This window comes from Podarcis gaigeae (genome assembly GCF_964106915.1).
Source record: "Podarcis gaigeae genome assembly, chromosome: 6".
Taxonomy (NCBI): Eukaryota; Metazoa; Chordata; class Lepidosauria; order Squamata; family Lacertidae; genus Podarcis; species Podarcis gaigeae.
Genome location: NC_139682.1, coordinates 55,856,730 through 55,875,876, shown reverse-complemented (window position 1 = coordinate 55,875,876; position 19,147 = coordinate 55,856,730). Strand labels below are relative to the sequence as shown.

General features: G+C 42.5%; 1 protein-coding gene across 4 annotated transcripts in view; it reads right to left on the bottom strand.

The window, feature by feature from the left end:
* Positions 1–19,147, bottom strand: part of OSBPL9 (oxysterol binding protein like 9) — a 66,842-nt gene extending 47,695 nt beyond the window's left edge. For 2 of the 4 annotated variants that reach the window (XM_083742382.1, XM_083742385.1), the window contains exons 1-2: positions 18,772–19,147; positions 4,390–4,440 (exon numbers count right to left, since the gene is read on the bottom strand). In XM_083742382.1, coding sequence (XP_083598508.1) covers positions 4,390–4,440; positions 18,772–18,882 — 162 coding nt within the window. In that variant the 5' untranslated portion in view covers positions 18,883–19,147. The remainder of the gene's footprint in view (positions 1–4,389; positions 4,441–18,771) is intronic. The other 2 variants (XM_083742384.1, XM_083742386.1) reach the window with 2 other exon arrangements.

Sequence of the window (19,147 nt, the reverse complement as noted above, 5' to 3'; positions counted from 1 at the left end):
CGTTTTTTCTTGTTGTATCAATAAAAAACTTTAATAAAAAAAGAAAGAAAGAACAAATATAGAGTTGGTCCTGGATCTGCTTTGGCATTGGAGCTCCAAGTGTTCTCTATAGCTATGAGTGTTTTTCTGCAATAGTGGTTCTCAAGCTACAACCACTCTTGGACTGTGATAGCTTTACCACAGTGCCCCATGCTCTGGTAACCTCCCAATCAGATTACTGCAATGCACTCTACGTGCTTTAAAACCACCCTGTGATCTTCAGATGAAGGGTGATATATAAATTTAATTAATAAATAATAATAAATAATGTGGGACTATCCTTGAAAATGGCTCAGAAGATGCCACCAGGGCTGGGTGATATCAGCTTTTCAACATTGCAGTGTATCACCAGCTAAACATTGTGAAATTATAATACATCATCATGCTGAAAAGGAAAGAGTGTTATTCTGTGCCAGGGTGAAGCTATATCGCCTCAGCTCCTTCTGCTGCCAGCACCTGGCGTAGAGATAAGGAGCATCAGCCACAGCCCCACAAAGTGTCGGGGTGAAGTCAAACTGCCACCGCCCGCTCCACCACATCACAAAAAAGAGGCGACATTTTGAAGGGAGAAAGGTATTCACAAAACAATTCACCACCCACTTTACCATAAGGTATTCACTGCTCAGGGAGAAAGGAGGCAGCCAGAGAAGGTAAGGTGCTAGGCAGCAGGCAAGCCCCAACTGCAATATACCGCCAGGTATATTATGCTCTGGCCCTCAGACCTGTCCTGGACGATGTACTGATACATCACCCAGGCCAAGCTGCAACAAGTGCAGAATACAGCTGCCAGGTTGTTGAGTAGTATAGCTAGTTAGAACTACATAACACCAATTATGAAGATCCTTCTCTGGTTGCCTATACATTTCTGAGCCCAATTCAAGCTGTTGAAGCTAACATATTTGGACTGGGAGCCCAAATTTTTGAAGGAACACTTTTCTCCCTATTACTGCACTTTAATGGATTAGTGGAGGAATCCTTCCTGTTGTTCTACCATTGGGAAAGTACACCTATGGTGGAACCCATCTCTGGAATGCCCTCCACTCAAAGGTGCATCTGGCACCAACATTACTTAGTTTTCATTTCCAGGTAAAGATGCCTCTTTTCTAGTGGCTGATCAGTTATTATATGAGTATATTTGCATGCTGTATTACAAATTGATTTAGTGAATACAATTGGTGTGGACTCGTTCTGTTTTATGTTGGCATTTATTGTAACCCACACAAGGATCAGTACAATGAAAGGTGGACTTATAAAAAGGAGGAACTATAAAAATAAACATCATCTCTCATTATGTACTCTAGGGCTACAAAAGTTCCATGCACAGAAGCAGAAAGATCTCCTATAAAGCTATCCTTAGCTCTCGGGTCCCAGAGAAGTGAAAACAGGGAATATATTTTCCATGGAATAGGGAGGCACAATGGGTACTATCTTCCTGGCAATTCCATTCAATAAGGTCTTTAAAAAGTTGCAACGGTGGCAAGAGGATGGCAGGTGTAATATGACAGGTGCAAAAAGGATGAGTGACTGCCCTCTCAGTTGCAAGGCTGCTCAATCTCCAAAAGCAGGTTGAACTATCATCTGTCCCTACAGGAAATTAATATAAATCATTCAGTACAGGCTCACAGGCTCAACACATAACCCACATTCTGCCACAAGAGTCATGGCAATCAGTGCATGGATGGTGCATGATGCAGCCTTCAGAAGGACAGAGAAAAACATACCCACAAGTTGTACAAGTGATGAAAGGTCCTGGTTTGTGGGTATCTCATAGGCATTTGGTTAGCCATTGTGTGAACAGGATGTTAAGACTAGATTAGCCATTGGCCTGATCCAGGAGAGATCAATGTTCTTATGTGCTTACACACTATTATGTTCTAGTTATGGAACAGTATTTATCGAGGGGGGGGGGGGGGACACGTCACATTATTCAGAATGAGAATATTTCACATCAAAATCCACTATTGAAAGACTGGACTTATTTCCATTTATTTTTTCTAATATATCCCACATGTTTCATTTTAAATACATTAACAACCTAGTCTGCAAGTCCATTTTTATCACTCCTGGGGCTTACTCCTAAGTGTATATAGGACTGCAACCTAAGGCACTTCTATACACGCTTACTTGGGAATAAGCCCCACCAACGTACTTGAACTTATTTTCAAGTAAGCATGCACAAGACTGAGCCACAGAATGCTCAACATCAAAAGGCTATATTTTGATCACACTGTGTACAGATTAATTCCCCAGGGTCCAAGAGCTTTTCTTGTTATTCCCCAGCTGTGCCTTGTGAAAAATTGATCCTACCTGCAGAATTGTTTAGGCAAAATCTCCCTTTGGATTTTAAGATCCAATTCAGTGGGTAAGATCAGATTTTTGCAAGGCACATCAATGGAAAATGAGAAAAGCTCTCAGACTCAGGGAATTAATTAGTCCACAAGACAATCAAAATATGGGTCAAGTGAAAATATGGAGAAGCCTTTGAGCTACAAACTAAGGTCACTATTGTAAATTATTCTACTGTGACAACTGAATATTTTGCAGCAAGAAATTACATCTTAAACTACAATATGGAATTTAAACAGCAATATAGAATCTGTTTGATTGTATGTGAAAGGCTATTTTTACAATGTATGCACATCAGGAATTTTGAAAAGCCATATTGCAACAAATGACAAAAAAAAGGATTTTGGTGTTCCATTTCCAAGATACACACAGGTGACTTACCAAATTCCAGAGATGGTTAGGCCTTAAATACATTAGCACCCAAATTATTTACTATTTACTACAGTTTCAGGTTAAGAACGGACCTCCAGAACGAATTAAGTTCTTAACCCGAGGTACCACTGTATACTATTGTATTTTAAAACAGCTTGAAAATATGACCTAACATGCTCTTGACAAAAATAAAAAGCTTTTACCATGTCCTTTTTGGGATTCATAATTTTACAAAAAGCTAACATATGCTCAGGACAGAGAAAAAACTAATTTAATATCAGCTATAAAATAAACTCTTTAAGTAATCTATACAACTCTTCCCTTTGTTAAAAACCAACTTCCAAAATCAGACCTAAGATCTTGCAATAAGCTAACATGAATTACAAACTATTACAGTAAAGGCATGTACAAAACAGTTCTAATACCGGTATATAACTTCTATCCTATAATATTGAACAAAGCTGAAACTCCCCATCCCTGAGCCCTCTGGTCTGGTGCAGCTGCTGCTTATGCCAGATCACTCCATAAGAAAACCATGCTCATTCACAATTTGATTGGGACAAGCGGGCTGATCCGGCTTGCATTACTGACTTAGGTGGATGAGCTAGATGGGCCTTGACCTTACCTAGGGCTGTGCAATGTATCATCCGAAACCAGCTTGAAGTCCATATGACCTGGCTAAATATCACAAATCATGGTGTGTGGGTGTGGGTGTGCGCGCACACACACATACGCTATGCAAAAATCACAATGTGGGGAAAACTGTGAAGCCAGTCAATGCTTCTCTCCATTCCTGCAGTCCCTGTTAACTCTGCCGGCTAAGCAGAGTCTGGTAGATAAGGCAGAGTGCTTAAAAGCACTTTCTACAGTGGGGAAACCCAGTGCAGAGTTTTTAAGCTCTCATAATTGCTAAAGTCTGAGACTTGCTAAAGTCTGAGAGTTCTCAGGCTCTAGGAAGGTCTCATGTGGGCTCTGGTAGGCTGTCACAAGATCTTGGACAGCACAGCCCCACAAGATCTTGCAGGAGCACCCCAGAGCTTGCACGAGAGTCTGGTAAGCAAGTGTGAGAGCTTAAAAGCTCATTCCGCAATGGAAAAACCTGGCACAGAAAGCGCTTTTAAGCTCTCCACCTTGCGCGTGTTTAATTTGTGTGATTTCAGCTGGCAAGTTGCAAGTCAACTGTATACGTACACACACAAACATACCTATCTTAATTCAGTCCAACATCTAGCATAAACGGCTGTCAACTACCAATAAAACCTGAAAACAGCCAATAACTCAAAGGGACAACTGTGCAGTGATGCCAAAGACAACTTGAGAAGCCTGAAATGTCAACTAACATCACCACCATAAGTTTTTTAGCTGATTTTGAACAAAAACACAAACAGAACTGTCATAAAATGGGCAGCAACCTGCCTCAATTCCAATCTTAAATGCATATAGACCTCAAAGAATTATGTAATGAAGAAAATATAGATTGCATTTAAGATATGGAAGGAAAATATAATTTGTTCCTCGTCTTTAATTGATCACTGACAGAACAGAACAAAAACCATCTCAGAGGCTAGCAAAGTGTTTGTCAAGTATATCACACAGCACACATCTAAGAGATGTATAAAAACAGATACTTACCCTCAATCTAACACAGCCTCTGCGTGATCCCCGCATCATCTTATCCTTTGACTGAAATAGAAAAATAAGTCAGCTAAATAAAATTTCACCACTGCAAATGCTTCAAAATTGTTCATACTCTTGTTATCTACACACCAACTGTCTTGTGATTCTTCACAATATGTACACGTGTAAAAATGAAAGGTATCTACTTAACCCATAAGATTTACCACAGATATGAGGCACTCAGATTGTGTATGCTAAATTTTATCATGTAAGTGCTTCATAAAGATCTGTTGAGCAGAAAAGTGGCTCCAAAATATTAATTTCTTACTCTTCTCCAAGGAAAGACGCTAAGAAGAAACTAAAGAGCACAAATAAGAGGCTCCAAAGCCCACTCTCGTGATTATGAAGTGGGTAGCCCAAAAACACTATAAACTCCTCCCAGTCCCGCTTGCATGCGTCTTTGTGGAGCAGGAGTCAAGCTACCTAACACCTCACCATTATGCCTCTATTTTTTTATTAGTCCATCTGTAACCCACCCCATTTGTTGTTTAATAATTATGGGTTCTCCTAAAACCAGCTGCTTCTGCTGCCCTATAGCCCACTACATACCATAAAAATGCCCCAAAATGACACTGGCCCAGTTCCCATGCAACTTTAAATGAATGGATTAGCAATATGTATAAACCTTGCCTAGCAGTTTAACTATCGTTTGTTTACTGCCAACAAGCCACAATAGGAAGCCACTGTTTGCTAAATGGCTTACAAACCTTGGTTTGCTTTAACTACGGCTTAGCATTATATGGGAACCCAGCACAATGATTTGCTTGATGATCCTACCCCAGAAACTCACCAAATTACAAGCGCATGAGGCATTAACAGCTGGAAAACAAATGCTGGAGAAACAATACATGGGTTGTTTGATTGTCTGTGGAACAACCTGGGGTTAATTTATGGTTTGATAAACAATCCACAGCTAAAACAAACCACAGTTTATGTGTGAACTAAGCTGCTGGCTCAATTTGCATGTCACAGTAAACCACATTTAATAGTTTACCATGAACATGCCTTTCTTAGCTGTTTGTCTCCTGTCTGCTATTGCTCAAAAGAAACCAACAGCTCAGAAAAGTGAAATCATAGTTTACTATGACATTCTAGTAAGGCCACTCTAGTTTGAAAGCTACAGGAAAAACATTTGTCTGGAAGCGGAAAAATTAATAATCAGCCACAGAATCCAGGACTGGGGAATAAAGATGCTTAGCAGCCTTTTGTTCTAAGTTGCAACTAGGCTAACAGACTGAAACAAAACTATACAGAACATTATGTTCCACCACACAGAAGACTGCAAACTCAAAATAATAATAATAATAATAATAATAATAATAATAATAATAATAATAATAATTTATTATTTGTACCCCGCCCATCTGGCTGGGTTTCCCCAGCCACTCTGGGCGGCTTCCAACAGAGATGAAAAATACAGTAAAATGTCACATATTAAAAACTTCCCTGAACAGGGCTGCCTTCAGATGTCTTCTGAATGTCAGGTAGTTGTTTATCGCTTTGACATCTGATGGGAGGGCATTCCACAGGGCGGGTGCCACTACCGAGAAGGCCCTCTGCCTGGTTCCCTGTAACTTGGCCTCTCGCAGTGAGGGAACCGCCAGAAGGCTCTCGGAGCTGGACCTCAGTGTCCGGGCAGAACGATGGGGGAGGAGACGCTCCTTCAGATATACTGGACCGAGGCCATTTAGGGCTTTAAAGGTCAGCACCAACACTTTGAATTGTGCTCGGAAATGTACTGGGAGCCAATGTAGGTCTTTCAAGACCGGTGTTATATGGTCTCGGCGGCCGCTCCCAGTCACCAGTCTAGCTGCCGCATTCTGGATTAGTTGTAGTTTCCGGGTCACCTTCAAAGGTAGCCCCACGTAGAGCGCATTGCAGTAGTCCAAGCGGGAGATAACCAGAGCATGTACCACTCTGGCGAGACAGTCTGCAGGCAGATAGGGTCTCAGCCCACGTACCAGATGGAGCTGGTAAACAGCTGCCCTGGATACAGATTTGACCTGTGCCTCCATGGACAGCTGTGAGTCCAAAATGACTCCCAGGCTGCGCACCTGGTCCTTCAGGGGCACAGTTACCCCATTCAGGACCAGGGAATCCTCCACACCTGCCCGCCTCCTGTCCCCCAAAAACAGTATTTCTGTCTTGTCAGGATTCAACCTCAATCTGTTAGCCGCCATCCATCCTCCAACCGCTTCCAGACACTCACACAGGACCTTCACCGCCTTCACTGGTTCTGATTTAAAAGAGAGGTAGAGCTGGGTATCATCTGCATACTGATGAACACCCAGCCCAAACCTCCTGATGAACCCTCCCAGCGGCTGCATGTAGATGTTGAAAAGCATGGGGGAGAGGACAGAACCCTGAGGCACCCCACAAGTGAGAGCCCAGGGGTCTGAACACTCATCCCCCACCACCACTTTCTGAACACGGCCCAGGAGGAAGGAGCGGAACCACTGTATGACAGTGCCCCCAGCTCCCAGCCCCTCAAGACGGTCCAGAAGGATGTCATGGTCGATGGTATCAAACGCCGCTGAGAGATCCAGCAGAACTAGGAAACAACTCTCACCTTTGTCCCTAGCCCGCCGGAGATCATCAACCAGTGCGACCAAGGCAGTTTCAGTCCCATGATGAGGCCTGAATCCCGACTGGAAGGGATCCAAAATAATCAAGAAGAGGGCCTCTCCTATTTGTGTTTAAGAATTCAAAAAGCAAACTAGACTATTTAGCTCTAAGGGCACAGGCATATGACAATCTATTCAACAGAGGCAGTAAAAACTGAGGCAAGATGCAAGCTGCCATTCCAAACAAGTTTTTCTTTACTTAAAAAGTGGTCTCGATCAGCTATTTCCCTTCCTATTAAACTAAAATAAAAGTTTAAGGCTGTTCTCATAGAAGCTAGAGCTCCTTTTGATAAAATGTATTCTAAGGCAGACTCGTGCCTCTGTTCAAGTTTTTTGCAAGCAAGCTTGGGAACAACAGCACCATGCCATCATACATTTTATTTACTGCAAGTGTGCTAAGTTCTGTACACAACACCAGTGCTTATGCCCAGAGGATTTAGACCTAGTTTTCACAAACAGCAGATGGAGTCATAAAACCTGTAGTAAGCTGCCTCACTTCAAACTAAAGTTAAGGATTGATGTAACTGAATGCTTTTTTTTATCCAGTTCCCCATCCAGCACATTGAAAAATAGGTATCAGTGAGAAGAGTTGTAGCCTAGCTTCTTCTACACGCAGGAACCCTTTTTTGTGAAGACTTACAGTCTGAAGTGATATGGCTGAACACTGACAGACATGCTGTCTGTCAGAACTAACTAGCCTTAGATTAATAGGATATGAGGGAGAAGCCACAAGAGGTGACCACTGATGTATGGAAATAGCTGTATTTCCTCACCTTCTGCTACCATACTATTTGTCCTCCTAGATCAGGGGTCAGCAACCCATGGCTCCGGAGCCGCATGTGGCTCTTTTACACCTTTGCCGCGGCTCCGGGGCGCATACTAGCGAGGGGAGGAGGCGCATTGTGTGCCCCGACACTCCCCACTGTTTTAAATGTCGCAATGGTTTTGTGGCTCCCAGTTTTTTTTTTCTTCGGTCCAAGTGGCTCTTTTTGTCTTAAAGGTTGCAGACCCCTGTCCTAGATCATATACATTATTCTTATTATGTATTGAATTTATACACCGCCCTATACCCAGAGGTCTCAGAGGAAGAGGCACACAAAGAAGGGCCTCAGAAGATGATCTCAGGGTCCAGGTAGGTTCATGTAGAAAGAGGCGATCCTTGAGTTATTGCGTTTCTGAGCCATTTAAGGCTTTATAGGTCAAAACCAGCACTTTGAAATGGGCCTGGAATTGGTAGCCAGTGAAACTGGACCAGGATCAGTGTAATATGCGCAAACCGTCTTGCTCCGGTGAGCAATCTGGCCAATGAATTCTGCACTAGCTGAAGTTTCCGAACCGTCTTCAGAGGCAGCCCTATGTATAACGCATTGCAGTAATCTAACCTTGAGGTTACCAGAGTGTATACAACAGTAATTAGGCTATCCCTGTCCAGATAGGGGCATAGCTGGGCCACCAGCCAAAGCTAATGGAAGGCACTCCGGGCTACTGAGGCCACCTGAGCCTTGAGCGACAGGAAAGGATCTAGGAGTACCCCCAAACTAGGAACCTGCTCCTTCAGAGGAAGTGTAACCCCATCAAGAGCTGGCGATCTCCCACCCATCCGGTCTAGGGAACCACCCACTAACAGTGACTCAGTCTTATCTGGACTGAGTTTCAGTTTGTTGGCTCTCATCCAGTCCATTACTGAAGCAAGATACTGGTCCAGCACTTCCACTGCCTCACCTGCAGATTTAAAGGAGAAATAGAGCTGAGTGTCATCAGCATACTGCTGACAACGTACTCCAAACCTCTGGATAACCCCACCCAGTGGTTTCATGTATGTTTTTCCAAACAGGCACCTTATCCTTACACACATACGTTAAGAAAGATAACATCTAAAATAGGTCTGTAATAGTCAATCAATGAATCTAACCAATTGTTTAAAAAGACATGTAGATGGCTTTTTATAGAGCACTCAATTAACTGGGCATCATTTCAGAGGGGTGTTTATCCAAGCACTTACAATATAGGCTCAGACCTGGCTGAACAGTTTGGGCAGTCTATGCAACTAATAAGACAGCTGCTGTGAAAGTTAAGAGAACAAATACCACCCTTCTTTTGGGTGTCAGTATCCAGAATGCCTGTGGCTGACAGCAAACTGCTGCTTCTTCAGTCAACTTACACTACATTAATTTCATTCTTTTGGTTAATGTGAGAAGCCCCAGCCTTCCCACCCTTGGAGAACCATCAATGCATTTGCACAAAGATCCTATTTAGCATCAAGGTTTGGAGAAAGGCTGGCATTATATAACCATTGCATTGCCAAGGAACTCAGAGAACTTCAGAAGTACTATCAGACATACAAGCCCCTGCAGTTCTTTCCACTTCCCAACTTAGAGCTGGAGAGTAGAACAAGGAATTGCTCTTGCCCTCATAAGAAGACGTGAAGTCAAGGATCAATGGAGATGCAGGGTTCTCGCAACTAGTTTTTGGCTTGATTGCCATGATCAAATAACTGTTTGAGATGAGGTTTTAGAAATAAGAAAGAAAATATGAGAAATGAGTGAATAATCTAAAGCAGGCATAGGCAAACTCAGCCCTCCAGATGTTTTGGGACTACAATTCCCATCATCCCTGACCACTGGTCCTGTTAGCTAGGGATGATGGGAGTTGTAGTCCCAAAACATCTGGAGGGCAGAGTTTCCCTATGAAAGCATTTACCAAGTAAGTGTAAATACTAGATGAAGGTTGCTATCTTGACAGAAATAAACTAACATGGAAGCAGTTTCAGAATCTAATCTACTGCCTGGGATTTTTCCACTGCATTGACATGAAGAGGAAACTCAAAAACAATGGGCCTAAAATTCCCAAGCCAAGAAAGGAGGATAATCTCATATTTTGTCAAAACAAAAAAAATTCCTTCCAGTAGCACCTTAAAGACCAACTAAGTTAGTTCTTGGTATGAGCTTTCGTGTGCATGCACACTTCTTCAGATACACTGAAACAGAAGTTTCCAGACCCTTCTATATAGTGAGAAGGTGGGGAGGGGTATTACTCAGAAGGGTGGTGGGAATGGGTGATTGGCAGATAGCTGTGATGAGCCTGTTGACGACTCTTAACGACTGCAATAGTTCTACAGGAAAAAGCAAGGGGTGAGAAGGTGAAAAATGGCTTTGTCATGTATAATGAGATAAGAATCCAAGGTCTTTGTTCAGACCAGGTGTCTCCATGGTTTTAAGTTTGGTGATAAGTTGCAATTCAGCAGCTTCTCTTTCCAGTCTATTTCTGAAATTCCTTTGTAGTAAAACAGCTACTTTGAGATCTTGTATAGAATGTCCTGGGAGATTGAAGTGTTCTCCTACTGGTTTCTCTGTCTTGTGATTCCTGATGTCCGATTTATGTCCGTTTATTCTTTGGCGTAAGGTCTGGCCTGTTTGTCCAATATAGAGAGCTGAAGGACACTGTTGGCATTTGATGGCATACACAATGTTAGACGATGAGCAATTAAATAGTCCCGAGATGGTATGTGTGATGCTGTTGGGGCCAGTAATGGTGTTGTCCGGGTGTATGTGGCAGCAAAGTTGGCATCTGGGTTTATTGCAGGCTCTGGTGCCAGTGTCCGTGTTAGGTCTGGTTGTAGTATTATTGTGGGTTAGGAGTTGTTTAAGACCCACAACTTAGTTGGTCTTTAAGGTGCTACTGGAAGGATTTTTTTTTTGTTTTGACTATGGCAGACCAACACGGCTACCTATCTGTAACTCATATTTTGTCTCCATCTTGTGGATACTCAGAGCAATAGCAGCAGTTCTATCTAGTCCTCTTGTGCAATGTATTTCTGTAAAATAGCAAATAGAATTCATAACATCAATGAAGAGTGACTATATACTAATATAGGCATACACTGAATATTTATGAAGGCAAACCTCTTTAAAAGCTAAGCCACAAAAATCCATTTTAAAAGCACGGACCAAATTCATCCCAACAGAAGGGGATCAGAGGATGGGAACAGGAAAGATTTCTCTAGAAAGAGAAAGTAAGCTGACTACTGAACTATAATACTGTATAGACCTGCAAATATGTCTTACTGGGCAACCCTTGAGAATAAATTTCAAATAAAAACATACCATCTAAACTTACTATGGCTGCAATGTTATATTCACTTGCCTTGAGTAAGGACCTTTTGAACTTAGCAGACTCCTTCAGTGTTTGCCATAAATGACCAAATGATTAAAGCACTGTTTGTGAATATCTTCCCATTATTGAGCAATAGCAATATATTTACTGCAGTATTAATTGCAGTATTAACTTTTCCAGATGATGCCAGGCCTGTGAGAGGTAGACAAAAAGATTAAAACAATATACATATTGAAATCTCTTCTTTCTCAATTATAGCTTAGGGCATGGCTAGTTCTGGGGATTCTTTACTGACCTCTTGGTTCAGGTCTTAAAAGGTGCGCTTGAAAATAAAAAATAAAAAAAACTTTCCTGACAGGCCTATGATTGTGATATTAATGACACCTTTTAAGACCTGAACCAAGAGGTCAGTAAAGAATCCCCAGAACTAGCCATGCCCTAAGCTATAATTGAGAAAGAAGAGATTTCAATACAGGCACTGATAACTCACATCTCTGTTAATGATGAATGGGAAATTTAGCACTTTTAAATAACTGCAAGCTTATTTCTGTTTTTCTACTCACTTTTTTATCTTTCACGAGCTCATAGATCATTTGAATACATTAAAGTTTAGTTGTTTTTAAGGTCTCTGATATGACATATTGGGGCTATATGATGTGTTTAAGAGCCCTGCTGGATTGGGCCAAAGACTGATATAATCCAGAACTCTTTTCTCATAGTGGCCAATGTCAGGGACTGGATAGACACCGGAGGGCACTGAGGGAGGAGCAGCCGGATGCTGCCACTGCCCAGAGCCTGAGGCGGTGCCTCTTTCCTTTCTTCCCTCTTACTCGGTTGCCCCCCCCCTTATTTCCTCTTCCCCCCCACACACACACCTCGCTTCTCACTCCCTCACTCCCTCAGCCTCGTGGTCTCTCCCTCTTTCCCACCCAGCGGGGATTTTGTCACATACCCATAGGCCTGACACCTGGGGTGCCCCGCCCCCCCTGCCTCCCCTTGTGACGCCCCTGCTTACAACCTCTTTTTGTTTTAACCAACTTGTTCAAATTTGGTAACATTAGCAAGCATAGCTACTGCATCCCTAACTCAAGTAACCCTAGGGCTACAAAATTAGGTTAAACAGCACAGATCCTCATACCAAGCGTGGGGACTCCACCTTCTATATCCCTCCACTGAGAACACTGTTTATTCCCACTCTCTGCTTCCTGTTTTCTCAACCAGTTACCAATCCATATAAGGACCCTTTCTCTCATTCCATGACTATTAAGCTTACTTGGGAATCTTTGGTGAGAAACTTTAACAAAAGCTTTTGAAAAGCTTTCCTAGAACAGTCATTAAGCTAATTAGCCAGTAATTTTCCAGATCCTCACTGAATCTTTTTTTTTTTTTTAAGTTGATGTTACAGTGGCCTCTTTTCAATCTTCAGTAACGGAGGCTGATATTAAGTCAAGTTACAGTGTGACCAAAACAGCAGTTGGTGCAGAGTTATGCAGAACATAACAAGTTTGATTCTCAGGACCAAAGTACACATTATTCAGAAGATCTATGACTGAATCTCATGCATAGGGCAGGCAATTTGATCAGAACAGTGGAGGGGGCAAGATAATGTTTAACCTTTTTCCATGCAGTTCTCGGAGTTAAAGTTTCCCTGCAATATGTTCACCCCACAGGGTAAAATCACACTCACACAAGCATCAGCTTGGAGGAGCAATTTGCCTGGAACTTACATGGAGCGGGCAGTGTTGAACATACAGTAGGGCTGCTTCTATGATCATATTGGCAGTTTTCCATGGCTGTACAGTGTTTCAGTTAAAAAAACAACAACACGCACACACCAGAAAAGCCAATCACAGATCTCCTACATCACATGAAATTTTATCTTCAACAGCTGGAGTTAAACAGAGACAAGAAGTGTGACCCCACCCCAATGTGCCTCTGCATTCAGAACAGCAAACACAGACTTAGACCATGCAATCTACAAGCTTCTGCAACACAAACTACCCATCATAATGATGAGCATTTCCCTATCACTCTGAACTATCACAATAAGAGTATCATAGAATCATAGGAGGGTTGAAAGGGACCATGAGGGTCATCTAGTCCAACCTCCTACAATGCAGGAATATTTTGCCCACCAGGCAGTTCAAACCCACTCTGAGATTAAGAGTCTCATGCTCTCATGACTGAGCTATCCCAGTTACACTAGTAGTTACACGGAGGCAATGTGGCCCATCTGGCTACGTGCAAAGGAAAAGCACGAAAGATAGGAGTTGGAAGACAGGAGGAGAGGGTATCCTCCATATACTATCCTATCAGGTCCATACTTTTCACATTTTGCACGCAGTAGCCATAAACCTTAGCTGTCAACACTATACAGTAATTACGGTACACTACAGCACTTAATTGGGACGCGGGTGGCGCTGTGGGTTAAACCACAGAGCCTAGGACTTGCCGATCAGAAGGTCGGTGGTTCGAATCCCCGCAATGGGGTGAGCTCCTGTTGTTTGGTTCCAGCTCCTGCCAACCTAGCAGTTCGAAAGCACGTCAAAGTGCAAGTAGATAAATAGATCTGGCAGGAAGGTAAACGGCGTTTCCATGCACTGCTCTGGTTCGCCAGAAGTGGCTTAGTCATGCTGGCCACATGACCCGGAAGCTGTCTGCAGACAAACGCTGGCTCCCTCGGCCAGTAAAGCGAGATGAGCGCCGCAACCCCAGAGTCGTCTGTGACTGGACTTAATGGTCAGGGGTCCCTTTACCTTTAAAGCACTTAATTACCAAAGTTCAGGCCTACATGAGCAGGAAGATACTCATCTAACCCCAGGCTCACCAGGCTCATACTACTGCATTATGCGAGAGCTTGCCAAAATGCTTATCTGCCCCCTCCCATTCAGGATTCCTTGCAACCCCCAATTTGTTGAGGACTGAAAGCAAATCACAAAGATTATCCAGTGCAGAAGTGTGCACATCTGATTTCCTAACAGGCGTTTATACTTTTGTCTGTAAAACAAGCTCACCAAGAATCTTGTTTTGAACAGATGTGAAGTATCAGGTTACTTATTGCAAGCAGAGGGAGAGTCCAAGGTACCAAATGAGAATGGAATGCAGTTACCTCATGCAGAAGATTTATGTAAACAGTACACTGCTTATTTTCCTTTGTGGCAAAGTAGCATCTTGCTGAAACAGAAAGAAACTGTATCTAAAACCTGCAGTGGAGTTCTCTGTTTCCAGTTTTGTGTACGACATAATGAGGTTGTTGTTCTACAGCAATGTGTACAGAAGAAAGCCTAAATTGATCTTGATGTATTTCTCTTATACAATTAAATTCTTTGTACATTTCCCCCCTGAAAATTTAGATCCCTGGGGCAAAAAATTAAACCAGAACTAAAAGTTACAGCTGGCAATGAAATAGAGTTTTGCTTAAGGACTCTTTCAGCCATTGGGTTTGCTCACTTTATTTTCTCAGGCATTTCCATTCTCCCTTATGAACTCATAGAAATGGCAATTTCAGTGTTCTCCAAAGTACATGTAATGGTTTAAGATGAGCTATACCTTTAACACCCCAACATCAGCAACATTATAAAGACCAGGTGAGTTTACATTTACCCACTATGCTTGCCTGTTCTTTTGTTGATGAAAATTTAATGTTCTGCAGAACCTGAAATTTTTGGACAAATAATATATGAGTAAAAGGAATAGAGAGAAGTTATGTTACCTCATGTCCTACTTGTGGGCTTCTCGTAGGCATCTTGTTGGCCACTGTGGGAAACAGGAAACTAAACTAAACTAGGCAGGCCTTTGGTCTACTCCTGCAGGGTTGTTCTTATGTTCTTAAGTTTCAATTGGAAAGCAATGAATTCAATTAGAAAGCAACATATTGTGAACATATCCTCACATGAAATTCTTTTTCTTTCAGAAGAGCCTTCCTATTCAAAGCTCATATACCTTAAGAAAAAAGATACAATAACTATGATAAAGACAATCACACTGCATCATGTTGGCAAATTCAAATTTTTAAACAGTGTATATGAGTTTGAAACATAAGCATATTTGAACTGTTTGCCTGCAAAGTGAATATATTCACAACCCAACATCAAGGCAAGTACTTTTCAGCTTTACTTCAGGCAATGAATCACCATGACTGCTATTTTAACCATGGTTTGTTGAAGAAACCATGAACCATCTCACAGATGAATGAACAAGTCACATCTTATTTCTTGAAAGCTTAGTTTGTTTTCCAGTGGCTCTTGCGTCATGCCTTTGTAGTTTGGTGAGTGTCTGAGGTGCAATGATGAAACAAACCATGATTAAGCAAGGCTGCTGGGTTTGGCAGTAACACTAAAACCACAGTTAAAACAAGCCATGGGTTGTAAGCCAACAAGTTGTGTCTCCACAATGTTGTTTGCTGATAGAAAACAAATCATGCTTAGTTTGTTGGGCTGGGTTTGTGTGCTCAACAAACCATGGCTTAAGACTTATGTGCAAATTGAGCTCTTTGTACAGTACTAGCACAAGAGCAGAACACCAAAACACAGACCTCCAGATCTCCATCCTTAGTCTCTTATATTCATGCACCCAGAAAGGAAGCCACACAATACTACTCCATACCCACTATGTTAATTGTTCCTTATAATATTCCTACTTGGGAGGAAGAAGAATGCAAGGGAAAGCAGCAGAGACAACATCAGTGTCTGCTCCAGTCCGACTGTCCTCTCCCCACACCCAACTTTACATGTTTGTCTTAATACTCCAAGATTGTAAAAATGCCTTGAGTGTCTTGACAGAAAGGCTGTATTTAAATGCGGCAACTTAATTTATTATTATTACAATTTATTACCCACCCTCACTCTAAGGTCACAAGGCATTGGTGTAGACTTTGTAAGGAAATGTACATCAGTACATTCACATCCTGTTGGAAAAATCTGGGGAGGGGGGAGAATAAAGGGTAATCTAAATCAAGAAGTGATATTAATGGTTCCTGCATCCATATTGGAGAACTGCAGCCCCTCATACCTCTTGCACTACTGCAGCAGGAATTTAATGTTAGTCCTATTTTTAAAGTACCGTAACACCTCTTCCTAGCACAGGTTCTTTGCCCTTGTTATATAACAATAAGAATCTCTACATTTTCACAGCAATATATTATCATTTCATAAGAAGTGGCAGCTCTTACCTGCTAACTTGTTGCACACTCAAAGCAAAAAGCATCTGCCAGTAAAGTTACTGACAACTCTCTTTAAGAACACTTTTATCTGAAATATTACCCCCTAAATGGTTATCTTCCCTCTCAATATACACATTATAATTTCCCAATATGACCCCAAGGACTAGCTCATCTGCCCAAACTTCAAAATTCTACCTCAAAACTTAGCTGCTATCATCACGTTCTATTCTTAAAGTATTAGGACTGGACATTCCCACTACTTTACCCACCCCACTTCAGTCACCAGAACTAAACCCATATGGCAATTCTATGGTGTAAGCCTTAAAATACACAGATGCCTCTATTCCAACCAAAGCCCACAATGGTAATCTCATATTTCCACATAACACTCACATGATCAAACTTATAGCATGTCATAGTCTTAAATGTTACTAACCAATCCCAGTCTCCAGCTTAGTCAAGATGCCAGGCTGCCCTCAACAGGGTTTTTTTTCTGTTGTGGTTGGAATTCCTTCCCACTGAAATTTTGGCAGGCACATTCTCTCTTCTCAGAGGGAGTGGTAATAAAACTTACCTTATTCACTGTAACTTCTGCAGCTAGATTAAGTTATTTGTATTCCTCTGTTGTTTATTCTAACACTGTTTATCCCAGTGTTTTCCAAACTTGGGTCTCCAGCTGTTTTTGGACTACAACTCCCATCATCCCTAGCTAGCAAGACCAGTGGTCAAGGATGGTAGGAATTGTTGACCAAAAGCAGCTGAAGACTCAAGTTTGGGAAAGACTGGTTTATCCCATGCTGCTGCTATGTGATTAGAAGTTTTCCCTGTTGCTTCTTAGACTTGAATTGGTTTTTAATAATGAACTATTTTTATTTATTTTTATTTTAAGTCACATTGAACTCAGTATATTTATAGACCACCTTTTGGCAATAATAAATAAGAAGCAATAGAGTGACCTTGCAGTTACTATGGCTTGTTTATTTTACTTCATTTTATTAATTTTTATACTGTCCTTCATCCATAAATCTCATAAACATAAAAACAACCACATAAAAAATACATAATAAAAATAAGAACGCTCCCCCATACACAAGCTAATAACCCCTGCCTCTGCCTTAAGATTGTTCACACACACAAAAATCATATAGGATACTGCATTGGTGATTATTAAGAAAAGGTAAATGTTTCAAGTGACAACTAAGTAAAAACAAAACAAGTGCAATTCTATACATGTCAACTCAGAACAAAAGCCTATTGAGCTCAAATTACTCCCAGTTAAGTGTTAAAAGACTGCTACCTATGACTAACCCTGAACAAGTTGCCTGTCTATAATGTTCTAATTGAAACCATAAAATAAATTTGGATTAAACAAGTTGTGTGCTAATGAGAAGTTTTACCCCACAAAGCACCTGCTAACTTGCAAAGTTTACCGCTATCAAAGACTACTACTATCCGAAGCAGCAACACTCAATTTAACTGAATCTTAAATAATTTACTGAATTAAACCTATTCAAACTTTATTTTAGTAAACACCAGATTCGTGTGTTACTGTATTTTCAAAGATACAGTGTAACTAGTGTGGTATAGACGGCGAAACAGACATCTTCTATTGTTTTGTCCCTAATGTCCTGTTTGTAAGCTGCAGAAAGAGTGCCTCAGTAGTTCAACCTTGTGTCTGATCCTGCCAAACAACTCTTTACGCTTTTAATTAATCCCCTGTGCTGTGCAGATTTCAATTATCAAGATGTCTCCCCTGAAGTAGACACAGTAATGGGCAAGACCATAAGCAGAGCCTGTGTTTTGTTTGTTTACTAACGTCAATGAAACTTGCTCTCAAGTTTGGGTGCTCAGGATGGAGTCACCATCTGACAGAGAGGGGGAGAAAGTTACTGCTACTTCCCTTTTCTGGTCTATCCCTACTTTGAAAGAGAGGAATGGTTGGATTCCGCCTTCAAATGCGGCACAAAAGCAGCCTTGGCTGCCAACGTTTATCACGCGGAAGCTCTACCTCGCTTGCCAAAAGGAGTCAACCCCTCTTTCTTCAAGCAAGGAGAGTACAGCTTGCCCGCCCCCAGACCCAAAACAGGCTTGTGCTTTTGAGACCCGCCTCCCCCTTTCACAAAGTAAAGAGCACTTAGCACCACCAGGCCCTTCGCCTCCCCCCACCCCACAAAAAGCCCACTTCAGTCGCCTCAAGTTAAAACGCGGCCCGACCCCACGCCCCCCTCCACATAAATCTCCCAACGCTACCACCCTATTGGCTAGCGCCAAAATCTCTGCCATCCCTATTGGCTTCCTCGCTACCGCGACACTCCCTCTCTCAGAAACCCCTACCCCTGGCAAGCGGGCATCCTGGCTGTGCTCCGCTTCGCCCCCCCACCCCACCCCACCCCCACAGCTCCGTCCTCCCGGTTTGCCCCCCCCTCCCTCGACACGCACCGTATAGTAGGAGAGCAGCCCCGCGTTGTAGTCGAGCACGAACCAGCGGTACTGCCAGCCTTTCATCACGTTGGTCCATTTACTCAGCGGGCCTTCCATGATGGACGCCATCTTGGGAGCCGGTAAGATGCCAAGCGGCCCCGCTGAAGCGAACGCCGGTCGCGCGGGCGGGGCTGAGGGAGGAGGAGGAGCGGGTTGGGCTGAGGGGGGGGGAGGAGAGAGGAGGGACGGAGAGAAAGAAAGAACGCGCGAGCGGGCGGGTGCGCGCGCACCGTCAGTGGGCTAGGCCTGACTGAGGCGGCGCGAGGTTAAGAGGAGAGAGGCGGCGGGCGCGGCAAAGGAAAAAAACACCACACACACACACACAGAGCCTACG